This window comes from Lagopus leucura, unplaced genomic scaffold (assembly GCF_019238085.1).
Source record: "Lagopus leucura isolate 7727_CA_CO unplaced genomic scaffold, USGS_WTPT01 Super-Scaffold_100043, whole genome shotgun sequence".
In the NCBI taxonomy this organism is placed as follows: Eukaryota; Metazoa; Chordata; class Aves; order Galliformes; family Phasianidae; genus Lagopus; species Lagopus leucura.
In genome coordinates, this window is record NW_024962290.1 from 3,739,756 (window position 1) to 3,753,228 (window position 13,473).

The window sequence follows — 13,473 nt, forward strand, 5'->3', positions numbered from 1 at the left end:
GGCAGATTTCTGTAGCCCAGCCCAGGCAAAGCAGGACGTTCAGTTCATTAACTTGCACGTTCACAGCTTCACTTGAAGTTTTACGTTTTGTCTCCTAAGAAAGCCATTACCTCCTAATAACATTTTATTTCATTTCACACCTGCCTGCAGCTCTGCCCCTGCTCTGTAGTAGTAATGATGCTCCTTATGCTTTAGGTCCAAAGGTGGTGTTTGTTCTTTTAATCTATCTCATCTTTCAGCTTTACCATCAGAGTAGCAAACTTTTTGCAATGCCACAGGCAGCAGATCCACCACTCCCCACCAAAGCATTGCACATTACCCCCCTGCTGGTGAAAAAGATGAGAATCACCCTCCAGACTCCATAGTTGAGCCTTTTATTACAAGAATTTCTACCTTTTCTGTGTTCCTGTGAGCCCACACAATGCATTGCGTTTTCTGAGCAGAAAACCAACTTAATGAGGCCAGTTGTGTTTCCACAAATAGAAGCAGATCGCTCACGATTCAGTTTCGTTATTCACCTTCAAGCTGATCAGCTCTAAGCAAAGCAACATCAGATTTAACTGCAAAATCAGTCTTTCAGAAATGAAATATCAGTCGTGATACGAATATATCCGCATTTCCACCACATGGGTCCCCATGCCTGGCATTTTAAATCTTGACATTCCTCTGCTGCCGACAGATTTCAACTGCGTGTGCAAAGAGCGCTCTGCAGTGCTAGATTCAAAGCCCAGTAACTCAGTGTTGTAATAAAAACCGTCCCACCCCCTGAACCGCTTGTGTTCCTCTGTACAAATGTAAGTGAAATTACCATTTGCCAATCTCCGTGCGTTCGGGATGAACATGGAATCACCCACTAAAAGAGGCCATCCCAGCTAGTCCAACACATGCCCGTGCAGATGAGGAAAAAACAGCCCTCCTTGTAGCACACAGCGCTGTGAGACCACGGAGCGCCATTTTGGAGAGGTGAGGAGGAGGATGGAGCTCCCCGCAGCTGCACTGCAGACACCTCACGCTTACAGCTCTAACGCACAGAGCTGAGCCCAGAAGAGAGCAAGGTTAATTTCGAACAGAATTCGTGCATTTTATCGTTAGGAAGACAAAAACCAACAAACAACGCACCGCACCGCCCCGCACCACCCTCAGGACACGCGCCTCACACCCGCCCAACGGCCAGGCGACAGCGCGCATGCGCCGCCTCAAGCAGGGCGGGAGCAGAGATAACCCCGCCCCTCAGACCACGGGGGCGAGGCCGGGGGTGGTGGTGGCGCATGCGCAGTGCCACGGCGGTACTTAGGGCGCTCGGCCCGTGTGGGGGGCGGTGGGTGCGGCGTTGGGGGGTCCGCCGGCTCTCGAGGGGGCGCGCTCCGCTCGGCTTCGCTGACGTCCCGTCCCCTGGCCGCCGGGTCCCTGTGCCGCGATCGCAGCGCTGCGGTCCGCTCCTCACTGCCCCCTTCCCGAGGGGGGACTCTGGTAAGAGCCGCCGTCCGCCGTTTATCGTGCCTGTGTGCGGGGTTGGGGGCGGCAGCGGGGCGGGTGGGGCCCTTTGTCCGCTCCGCGCTGCGGGAGCACCTGGCGGCACTTCTCCTTTCTTCTCCTTTATTTTTACCCTTCCCCCCTCCCACCTGCGGCTCCTGAATTGCTCCCGCTCCGCTCCATGGGAAGGGAAACCAAGCGGTGCTCGGGCTCCCAAATGGAGCGCCGTGCCGTCAATGGGAGCAGCGCTCGCAACGCTCCCCAAAGGCTGATTTTTTTGCCTCAAATCTCCGCGTTTTGCTGCGTTTCGGTGAGCAGAGCGATGCAGCCCGGTGTGCGCCGAGGTGTTGCCTAAAAAGAGTCCCGGCTGCGGCTGTTGTTGCGTTGAAGGACGTGGGTTAGGGAGTACTACTGGGGATGGGGGATGGCTGGACTGGATGATCTTGAAGGTCTTTTCTAACCTTGGTGGTGCTGTGATTCTGTGTGAAGCAAAGTGCTGTGGGTGTTCAACCCGCTGGATCTGTGGGGATTCCAATGTAAATGGAGAGTTCTTTAAAGCAGCGTTGCCCCTCTCCCTCCTTGGTTGGCTTTTGGGAGTTAGATGAGATCACAACGAGGGCACAGGAGCTCCTCGGTTAGCAGAGGAACGCTGAGAACCCATTGGGAACAATGCCTGCTTTCAGTGCTGCCTGAAATTGTGGTTTCTGGGGCACCGTGTTTCTTAAGTTTCCTTCTCTCTTATTCTCAGGTCAAACATGTGCAAAACAGGAAGCTTGACTTTACCTTTATTTTGTAAGACTTCTTCCCTGCTCAATCTGAGCTCAGGCAGCTGTGCTGTTTGTGTCTCATTCACGTCCTCTCCGGTCCCTGTGATTCAGCATCTCCCTCCTGAGCACCTTTCTGCTTTGAGGGTTGTGTGCTGCTCCTGTCACCTGTTCCTCCTGTCCTCACAGCCATGGCCATGACCGGCCCCACGCCGTGCTCCTCTATGAGCAACCACACCAAGGAGCGAGTGACGATGACGAAGGTGACGCTGGAGAACTTCTACAGCAACCTCATAGCACAGCATGAAGAGCGAGAGATGAGGTAACGGCACGCAGTGGTGGGGCTGCGAGCGAGCTTGAAATCATAGCATATCATAGAAATTATTGAGTTGGAAGGGACCTGCAGCAGTCAGCTGGTCCCACTCCCTGCAGTGCACAGGGACACAGACCCTGTGTCCATCAGGTCAGGTTATGGGACTGAGTAGAAGATGTGCTTGGGTTGGCTCCAGGGTGGTTTGGAGGTAGAAAGCCCACGTCTTTCTGTTGTTCCTTTGCTGAGAGGGCTGTGAGGCTGTGGCACAGTGCTGAGACTGCACCACCATCACCTGTCACTGCTGTCACCCAGTGCTGCCTTTGTGTGTGTGAGTTAACTGAGTTAACTGTTGCACCCCCTTAAGCTGGTTGGCCATAATATACCAAGTCATTGCACTGACAAGTGTTAATTTTGTTTTCCTTTGGCTAGAAGCCTCTAATTTGCTGGGTACCCTCGAGTTGTAGCGCAGGGATGTCTGCAGTGCTCCCAGCTTGCCATGCAGCCTATAATCAGAATTTTCTAAGAGGTTCAGTGTTTATTTGCCTGCAGACTCACTGCCAAAATCTGAGCTCAATCCAAGAGGGCTGCTTGGTGATGACAGTAACTGCAGAAACGTGGAAGCAATTTAGAGATATTGTCTTCTGTATGCGTTTTCTTCTAAGCTTCACATTAAGGAGAGATTGACGTCTAATCCAAACAGAAAATATCACTGATTAAATTCCTGGCTTTCTATTATGAGTGCTGTTGTCTGCTCCCAAAACCATAATGAGGCTTTTTTTCTGTTTAACTTTTGCTTTTCTTCCCACAACTGATGTGTGGATGCGCAGGTTGGAGCTGAAGCACGGCTGGGATCTGCTGAGGTGCTCAGGGGCATTTCAGCATAGCTCGGTTGTGCTGAGCCTTCTTTATTTGAGGGTGAGATGAGAAGTCTGGCACTGCAGTGAGGGTGAAGCAGCTGAAATGTGCCTGATGGTGGGAGTGATAGCCCAAAATGTTATGGCATCACAGCAGCTGCGCAGTGGCGCAGGGATCAGAAAGGGATCTCATCAGGAATGACCTGCATGAAGTCAGGGAATTCAGCACATCTGTGGTGTTGTACTGAAGGGAATTTGCACAGGACAGGAGAAACCGAACCAAAGAAAACCCCAAAACTCCCAACCCCAGTTCAGCCAGCTGTAAATGCGCTCAGTATTGGGAAGGAGCTCCCAATAATCGCAGCATGTGTTCCCTGAGCTCCTTCTCCTCTCTGAAATCTCGTTCCCTTCTCTGCTCCCAGTTGCTATCTGATTTTCCTTAGGTGGGAAGATACATTCTGGCAAGTTTCCTTTTCTCAAATATTTGCAGTATCAGGAAATAGAGAGTGATGTTTGGCATTGGTGCATCTGAGATGCAGGGAAGCTGTGGCACAGATCCACAGATGCATCCCTGGAAGAAGTGAGACTTTGGTGCTTAAGTGTTTATGTGGTCTCAGAGCACTTGTCCAGATAGGAGCAGGGACTGACCTCAGATCTCCTCGGTCTGTGTTCCATACAGTGAAAATGTGCACCTGAATCAGACACGTGAAACTCAGGCAGGTTTGGATTGTCAGAAGCAGAGATGTAAATTGCTGTAGAAGGGTAAAGCAGCAGTAGTAGGTTCCTCAGAATTACTTCTGTATCTGATTCTGTTCTGGATCACACACGTTTGTTACTCCTTCCACAGCAGGCAGAGACCAGAGCTGTGTTAGGTATGTGCGTGTGATTAAGAGAAAACATTCAAGAATTCAACTTCTTTCTTCTGACATCTGTTTTTCCTTCAGACAAAAGAAGCTAGAACAAATGATGGAAGAAGAAGGCTTGAAAGATGAGGAGGTAATTAATATGGGAAAATCATTTTAACGGTGAAGTGATAGCAGTGAATTTTGTACAAATGGCAATCTAGCATCCTTCCATGGAATTGCTGTGACTGTCACAACTGCAAAGCTGTGTTTTCTTCTCCCTGAACTCCAGAAAAGGATCAGGAGGTCGGCACATGCACAGAAAGAGACTGAGTTCCTTCGCCTGAAGAGAACAAGGCTCGGCCTGGAGGACTTCGAGTCTTTAAAAGTCATAGGCAGAGGAGCATTTGGAGAGGTGGGTCCAGGAAGGATGGCTACAAGCTTCTTCACGTGCCACTGCTGTTTGCAGAAGGCTTATGTAGTTTACACAAGTTGGAGGCTGTTAAAATGACTTAATCTCTTGGAATTAACAGAACTGCCTTGCTGTTGCCACGCGCTGTGTAATGATTTGGGTTTGGGGAGTCTGGTGCAACTGAATGAAATGGGAGCTGAGACCCAGATCTGTGGAGAGGTGTGGTGACAGTGCTGTGTCTGAGTCAAGCTCTGTGTGCTTTCTAGGTGCGTCTTGTCCAGAAGAAAGACACGGGCCACGTTTATGCCATGAAAATCCTGCGTAAAGCTGATATGCTGGAGAAAGAGCAGGTGAATAGCTGCCTTAATGAGCAGTGCCACATCTGTGCCTTGGGTGACTTTGGGAGGTAATTGTGACGTGTGTGGAGGGCAGCGATGGGCATCTTAGGGTTACTGGCTAAAAGCAGCGACGTGGCTTTTTCTTCCCTATTTTGCATGGAGGAAATGGGAATGCTGTCAGGCAGTCGTTTCTTGTTCAGCACTGCGATGAATCTGGGAGGTGCTGTGTGGTCATAAAACCAGGAACTGGATTCCGTGTCTGAACAGACTTGTACCAAACCCAGCAGCACTGTGCTTGCTTGGCGCAGCGCTGCTGAAGGGCGCTCTGCTTCCAGGCTGTTGGAAGGAGCTGAAGCAAAGGCCTGAAGGACACGCAGCCTGCTTAGAAAAGAGCTGGTTCTCAAGGTGCCCAGTTGTGAGAGATCTTCATAAACGTGGAGATACTTCTGTATATACGACTCAGTTGCTTATATAATCAACCATGTGTTTCCCCTTCTGAATTTTCCCATGGCAATATGTTTTGGAGTGCTCTGTTATTGAAGTAGTTCTAAGATGATTGTTTTTAGCAGTATCCTTCATTGCACGTTGCACTTCTGACTTGAAGGCAACCCGAATCCCTTCAGGCTTGAAAATTAAAATGTAGTGTCCCTTTCTGTATGGGTTGGTTTACATTTCTCTTGCTTGTATCCTTGCTTAATATTGGGGTTAGTGCTGTCTTGCCCTCCTGTGTGTGTGTTAGTGCTTGGCAGTAATTCAGGTAGAAAAGTCCAAAGGCAGCAGTCCTTGAAAGCTTTCCAGTGGGATCTTCTCTGAATCTAAAAGGGTCTCACACATCTTCCTGCTGAAGGCCAATGTGGAGTTGGTGCTCAATAGGATTCCCAGACTGGAGAAGAACATGCAGGAATACAGCAGCATCAGTGTCATACTTGAATTTCCTGTGGCATTAAAGCATTAATAAACAGGGGCTTGTAGTGAATGAAATGCATACATGGTTGCATACAGGTTGGCCACATCCGTGCTGAGCGGGACATCCTTGTGGAAGCAGACAGCTTGTGGGTCGTGAAGATGTTCTACAGCTTTCAGGATAAGCTGAACCTCTACCTTATCATGGAGTTCCTGCCTGGAGGTAACTGCATGAAGTCAAAAGGCTGCTTTCCTTCCCTCTGAGGGTTTCTAATCTCACAGTTATGACTGTGATCAGGGACTGGGGGTTGTGGATTCGTTCTTTTCACCTTTGCTGTTTTGTGGGGGTGGGGTGTTGCTTCTAGGTGATATGATGACACTCTTGATGAAAAAAGACACGCTAACAGAAGAAGAGACACAGTTCTATATAGCTGAGACTGTGCTTGCCATTGATTCTATTCATCAGCTGGGCTTTATCCATCGAGATATCAAACCAGACAACCTTCTTCTGGACAGCAAGGTATGCACTGACAGCTTGCCAGGGGCTTGGTGGTAGGAGTACTGCTTGCTTCATAGCCTGGCCTTCACCATGTTGCTGGGGGGAGGAAAAGCCAATAAATCCATCCTCTGTTTTATCCATACCTCACTTAGGAGCTGCCTTGTGACTGTTGTTCAGCTATTCTTGGTTATTTCAGCTGCAATTTGAAATACAGTTTCAGTTCTTCACTCTTGGTCAAAGATGTTTCCTTTCTGTCTCGCTTCTGTTATGCTCACCCTTGCCAGCTATTGGGCAGATGATCATATCAAATGTGAAGCATCTAACTGCTCTGTTAGTGAGACTGAAATTGGAGATATTATCTCCCTCAGAATCAGGATGTCTTTCTGAAGGCTTGTCCTGTTATCAGTTTGCTTCTCAGTGGTTACTGCAGGCACTCTGCAGAAAGCTTGCTTGTCTTGCCACCCTGTTGCCTGCTGCAAGTTGCCTTAAGATTTAGCTAGTTTGTTAGTGTGCCAACAGTAAATTACACTTTGCCACCAGGCAGCTAATAGCATGCTGCTGGAATTAGTGCTGCGTCCACATCCAGACACAGATAAACTCGGGGCTTTGAAAAGGATTTGGGTTTTAGTTGCAGAAGGAAAAAATAATGGCACCCAGTGAGCGTGGAGGTGGTGGTGAGTGCTGGGGGGATCCAAGGTGTCTTCCTGATCCAGCGGTGCAGGGGCTGCAGCTCCCTCTGGGGATGTTTGCTCTCACTCTGAAGCAGAGGGCTTGCAGGAGCTCAATTGCTGCTGGAAAAAGGGCTTTGTCTGGATAGTGGTGATGAAAACATGAACAGCTCAGTGCTGTGTATCATCCAGTCAGGTTAAAACAAGGAGTGTACAAAGAGCACATCTGCTCCTTACCAAAGTAAAGGCACTGTAAGAAGTGTACAGCTTCACTTGCTGTGATAATTCTCACACTGTTGGGTGTTTTTGTTTCTAGGGCCACGTGAAACTGTCAGATTTCGGTCTGTGCACTGGACTGAAGAAAGCCCATAGAACAGAGTTCTATAGGAACCTGAACCATTCCCTTCCCAGTGACTTCAGTAAGTGATCTGGCTTCAGAGTGGTGTCTGTGGTATCTGACTGGCTCTTGGTGCCCAATGGCACATTTCAGCATCAACTTAGAGAGCTGCTGCTTGGGTCTAATAACCAACATTGCATCTCAAAGTGTGGTTTTGAATTTCTGCAGAACTACTTCATAAAAACAGTGTCAGTTACTTTAATAGACATCTTCATTTCCAGGAGTTCATATTTCAGGTAGGCACTGCTGTAGCCTTTCTTAGCATGTGCAGTAAAACAAATGAGAGCTCAGTGTAACCTGTAGATGCTAGGTGTTATCTCAGATTAATAAATGTGCACGCAGTCTCCTTGAGCATTTAATCACTTGCTGAGGCAGGCTGATGGCTTCGTGGCCCATGGGGCTTTATCCTGTGTGAGCTGAATTCAGTGTGCACCCACCAATAAATTGGTGATAAACTTTGGCCACAGGGGACGGAGGTGAGCAGGTGGGGATGGTTGGAACCTTAGGGCACAGTTAAATGCAACCCTGTGGTGTTGGAAAGGAGACTTTTAGCGTCACGGTTTTGGAGTAAAAACTGCCTGTTGGGTGATCAGTAGGATTGAAACATCCCAATTCCCTTCAGCCTTCCAGAACATGAATTCCAAACGGAAAGCAGAGACGTGGAAGAGAAACAGACGGCAGTTGGTGAGTGCAATGCTTACCTGATTGGAGCTGTTCTCTTTGGAGCTGCTGCTCTCAGATAGCACACCCTTGCACATGGCAGGCATTCATCCACGTGTGAACAACGTGTGAGATGAGATTTGTGGTGTTTCTTTCAAAAAGGGATGATTCCTGTTTGTCCTTCACCCAGCTGCCAGGCAGTTGTGCCTGAGATAGCACTGCCCTGCTGGCTGCTGCCTGCTGGCTGAAACCATTGACAGGCAAACAAAGGGTTAATGATGATGTGTGGACAGAAGGACCTCCCCAGTTTCCCCAATGGTATTTTAAGACTCCTTCATGTAAATGATTGAATTTTTTTCTTTGCATATCTTGACAGAAAGCCTTTAACCAACTTTGTGAAGGCTCAGTTAGTCAGTCTGGTGTCTCCCTTGAAATCACTGCTGTTGCTCAAGTTGCATATCAGCAAGTTCTATCTAAGGATGTGTAATTCATGGCATCCATTTCAGGCTTTTTCTACTGTGGGGACTCCAGATTACATTGCTCCTGAAGTTTTCATGCAGACGGGCTACAACAAGCTCTGTGACTGGTGGTCGCTGGGGGTCATCATGTATGAGATGCTGATTGGTAAGAACTGAGCACAGCCAGGAGTGGTGCAGGACATCAGCTGTGTCTGCGTGCTGGGGGTCAGGCTCTCAAAGCATCTCCTGCTTGCATGGCTTCTAAGCTGCATTCTGGTGCAGTGTAAATTTGATAACTAAAGGAGTTATTTTTGCTTTACACAAGATGTTTTCTTCCTTTCCCCCCCTCAGGTTATCCTCCTTTCTGTTCTGAGACTCCTCAAGAAACTTACAAGAAAGTAATGAATTGGAAAGAGACCCTCACGTTTCCTCCAGAAGTCCCAATATCTGACAAAGCCAAGGACCTTATTTTAAGGTGCCTGTTACACAGTTTGCCTGTTCATACAGCACTAACTTTGTCATGTAAGCTTACTATAAAGCTTCCATAGCCAGCTTCACATGGGGAAAAAGCCCTCATGACTGCTGCACAGTTTGTTATGCCCTTGTATCAAATGCTGAACTCCCTCATCAGATGCATTTCTTTCAGAGCTCTCAGTGGAGCACTGACTGCACTGTGCTTCAAAAGCTGTGTTCCCATGGCAGTGGGAATGTTTCTGCTTCCTATTTTGTTTGGAAGTGACTTTATCTCTTGGCCAGAACTAGCTAGGGAACATAGCAAGGTTCATGGCATGGATGTGCTGGAGCATGCAGCATCCCAAGGCCTGCTGACTCCTTCATTTGTATGTGAACACCTGATATTTTCAATCACTTATCCATTTTAAGGACAAAAATATCCATGTTTAGCTTTCAGGCTCTGTATGTTTTATTGCTCTCCACTTCTGTTATGGAAGAGTATCACATCTGAACTGCAGCATTTGATGTGATGTTGCTGAGCGTAACTTCATGTGTTGTCTTTGAAATGGGAGTCTTTAGCTCTCTCCATTTTATACGTGGGGAAATTGTGGTGCTGTCAGTTTGGAAAGCTGTTCCATTTCTGGATGGGATGCTTTCATTTTGCCTTCATTTTCATTCTTCCTTTCATCCCAGATTTTGCTGTGAATGGGAGCACAGAATTGGAGCATCTGGTGTGGTGGAAATAAAGAGTAATCCATTCTTTGAAGGGGTCGATTGGGAGCACATAAGGTAAGATGCTTTACAGAAGAACTCACTGCCAGTCCTGCTGAGCATCAGTATGCAGCTTGGCTGGCATTTCTCATGCCTAGGTGTGGGTGAGAGTATTCTGGGCTGTGTCTGAAGCTTGCTAAGGTCTAAGTGCCTTTGGTCCTTGATTGTGTTAAGAAATGGGAAGCGTCTGAATCCTGCTTTCTTCTGCCTTTGAATCCTTAACGCTCAATCTGTTCTTCTTGGCAGGGAGAGACCTGCAGCAATCCCAATAGAAATTAAAAGCATTGATGATACCTCAAACTTTGATGAATTTCCAGAATCTGATATCCTTAAGCCAACAGGTAAATGCTTGCTTTGTGCATGTGAGAGATTTGTTCCACGTGTTTAAAAAACACACAGGTAAGAATGGAATCGACTGCTTGATCTGCATCTCTTTCTTCAGCAGCATCCTATCTTACCTGCAGTGTTTGGTGTGTGTGCTGGGGAGGGGGAAATACTGCAGTTTCCAAATGATAATTTGTTTTTCTTTTGTCTCATCAGTGGCAACAAGCAACCACCCAGAGACAGACTACAAGAACAAGGACTGGGTTTTCATCAATTACACCTATAAGCGTTTTGAGGGCCTGACAGCCCGAGGAGCAATCCCATCCTATATGAAAGCAGGAAAGTGATGAACCTTTTACCTGGGACAGCTTCTGAGCCGTGGAATTCATTTTGTACCCTGGGTTTTTACCCATAAATGAACTTTTTTTTTTAAGGAAAAAAAAAAAAAAAAGTTTTTTATTTTGTATTTTTTGAAGAAAACTTGAGGGCTATTACCTCTTGGAGAAGACTTCAGGATGCTGTTTTGTTACACACTCTGGCTGTTACTAAGGATTTGTTCTTTTTTTGCACCATTGCAAACTTCCACAAGCTGCCATCACTGCTGCAAGCACGTTCTGCTGCTTTGGGAGCAAGAGATACAGTTTTCTTTCTAAGTTCTTCAGCAGTCTGTGCAAACCTTTGGGAGATCAGAGCGAGCCTCCATGTGACACTGCAGCGTGTGATGTTCATGTAGGCCCTTCGCCAGCCCTGCATTAAGAGATGCACTCCATCTGCCAGCTCTACCAGCAGTGTTTTCCTGGTGGCAAAGGACTTCAGTACAGAGGAGACGAAGCAATAATTAAAGCTTGAGGCAGACAAACGTGTGGTAAAACTATCTAGGAGGAGACAACTTGTATTGCCTTAACTTTAGTTTGTAGTGATGGGTTTTCTTTTATTTTATGATGCTACTTGGAAGCCTCTTCAGCAGCATTTCTCAGCTCCGTAGCAGTGGCCTCAAGTTGCAGCGCACTTTACTTTTGGTACTGAAGCAGTGACCCCTCAAAGCCATTAAAAACAATTGCACACTTTTGGTTTTGTTTCCCCAGACAGTGCTAAGAGAAACGGGCCGCTTCTCCCACCAGCCATTCTCAGTTCCTGTGTGACAGCACACCTACAAGCGGTGCAGATAATGGAGGCTACAGCTGGGGCTGCATTCCTGCAGGCGGATGGAGGAAGAACCGATTTCGGTGTGTCTGTCTGCTTCCTGCTGCTGCCATCTGTTGGCCATTTTGACACGGCCATCCTTCACCAGCTGTAACAACCATCTTCTGGGGCTTTCTTGCTCTGGGATGGGAGCAGCAGCAGCAGTCCCTGCGGTCTCCATAGGACACAGTGCCTCACGTGCTCAGTTTGGGGTGGTCGGACCCACAGCCTACTCTACGTTTTTGCCTTGTGTCGTTTATACAAGTTCTGATCAGGCCGCTCTCTGGGAGAGCCCCAAAGTGCCTTTCCATGCCTGAACATCTCTGGGAACACGTCTGCATTTTGGGAGGGAGGATTCTGCCTCAGCTGAGCTTTTGGTAATTTCTTTTTATAATCACGAGCTCCACTTTGCCCCTGTTTTGTAGTCAGCTGCACTTCCAGTGGCAGGTGGCATCACCCTTCAGGATTGCTTGCTGCCACTCTTGCAATTTGCAATTAGATGTTTTCAACATTGGAATGAGGTCTCTAAAAGCATGGATCAGTTAGAACTGTCTTAAGGCTGTTAAACCTTTGCTGGTGCTGAACAGTAATGGCATGGCAGGGCCAGAAGAGCTATTTGGAAACAAAGAGAGCAGCGTTTCAAAGTAATGGGAACGTTCTGTTAGTTCTAACTTTCTAGATTAGGAAATAGAAGAAAATAGGGTTTGTTGTGAATTTTTTAATAGGTGCTTTTAAGGACTTCTCAGCCAGATGTCTTTTGAATTGAGTGCCATTGCGAGGGCCTGAGTGGGGGACTGAAAGTTGCCTGTATGTAGTTAAGGCTGGGTGGTGCCTCGCTGCATCCTCTCCATGGCCACCCCTGTGCTTTTAGGACGTGTCCCTGGAGTTGAACTATTTGCCATGAGCAGCTTAGATACCAGTTGGATCCTAGAAAAGCTGAAATGCAAGGATGGCCTTAACAGAAGCACCAGGAGCACTGCAGCCAGGAGGAATTACTCATGAATAAGGGCTAACTGAAGTAATGATTACAGGATCCAGCTTTGTGTCAGTAACATGACATCCTATCTTTATTTTCAGTAGAGGGCTGACAGCTACTTGTCCAACTGTCCTGTCCTCATCCTGCAGTTTATTTTGAACCATTGGGAAATGTTGCCTTATGAACCACAAGGAAAGTGAGAGGAATGAATGCTTAGAAATTCCCAACAGCTTAGTTACTGCCTTAAGACTTCAGAAAGCAAAATCCTTTGAAGCTGCAGCGGATGAGGATGAAGGATTTGGGGGCAGCAGTGGCATTATTAGCCCTCTATTAAAGGGACCGGACACTTTCTTTACAAATACCAAAGATAAGAGTGGTACAGCTTCTAAGTTGTGACAACTTGCTGTGAGAATCTCTGTAATAATACATATTGTGCATTTTAGTGCGTGTGTTTTAAAGTCTGACACCTCAGTTTTGAGTTAAAGCTTTCATAAGGCGCAAGGAACAGTTGGGTACCTCATTTCAGTGCCTTTCAGTAGGAGCCACAGGGCTGCATGCAGTCCTCTGAAAACCTTGGGCATCCCTTTCCACTGGTAGGTTTTGGATCACACTTGCACCTGCTTCCTGCTGCAGGTGCTAACCAAGCCCCTGTTGCTTCCAGGAGCTGTACTTGAAGATTGGTGTGTGATTGTTCCCTCCCCTCCCTGTCAGCCAAACCTCTGTATGAGCTGCTGGTTTGTGGATTGAGCTCATGTGGATCTCAGCTCTCTTTTCAAGCTGCTAGCAGGGCTGTTTTTATTGATTGCATTTTGTTACCCAGCTGGACTTCTAGGAAAGATCCCAATCTGAATTTCCAATGAGTCTGAACCTGAATTTGCTGCCACTTTGTCTTTCTATCATGCCTAGCATAAACCTGCACCAAGTGTTTCTTATCACTGTGCCCTGGCTCTGCCTTAAGCTGTAATTTGAACAAGTGTTTTCTGTAAATATTTAAAAGCTGTTACTAAATTGCACTGTAAAATTTGGCAGATGTATCGTGTGAGGGCAGGGGAGCCAACTTTGTATGGATTGGTCTTTGCATTGGGTATGTAAATAAAATCCTCTTAGTAAACACACAGTTGTCAGTCAATCCATTAAATGTCAGCTGGGCTCCACGTTACCTATAGCATAGTTTGGGGTGGAAAGG

The 13,473-nt window shown here is 47.3% G+C and overlaps 1 protein-coding gene across 1 annotated transcript; it reads left to right on the forward strand.

Annotated features, from left to right (window-relative positions):
* The first annotated feature begins 1,372 nt into the window (after positions 1–1,372).
* On the forward strand, positions 1,373–13,400 carry STK38 (serine/threonine kinase 38). The gene is made up of 14 exons (XM_042884093.1): positions 1,373–1,470; positions 2,427–2,559; positions 4,349–4,400; positions 4,539–4,661; positions 4,925–5,008; positions 5,999–6,122; positions 6,265–6,419; positions 7,383–7,485; positions 8,086–8,147; positions 8,630–8,747; positions 8,933–9,056; positions 9,728–9,823; positions 10,052–10,146; positions 10,346–13,400. Exons 2-14 carry the CDS (start codon positions 2,429–2,431, stop codon positions 10,474–10,476), a joined length of 1,398 nt encoding a protein of 465 aa, XP_042740027.1. The 5' UTR covers positions 1,373–1,470; positions 2,427–2,428; the 3' UTR covers positions 10,477–13,400.
* The last annotated feature ends 73 nt before the right edge of the window (positions 13,401–13,473 follow it).

Bases quoted from the DNA above. Each gene is read 5' to 3' on its own strand.
- STK38 (XM_042884093.1), top strand. From the start codon at position 2,429: ATGGCCATGACCGGCCCCACGCCGTGCTCCTCTATGAGCAACCACACC. The intron at 7,486-8,085 runs GTAAGTGATCTG...AATTCCCTTCAG, and splicing joins TTCCCTTCCCAGTGACTTCA to CCTTCCAGAACATGAATTCC. The intron at 10,147-10,345 runs GTAAATGCTTGC...TTGTCTCATCAG, and splicing joins TGATATCCTTAAGCCAACAG to TGGCAACAAGCAACCACCCA.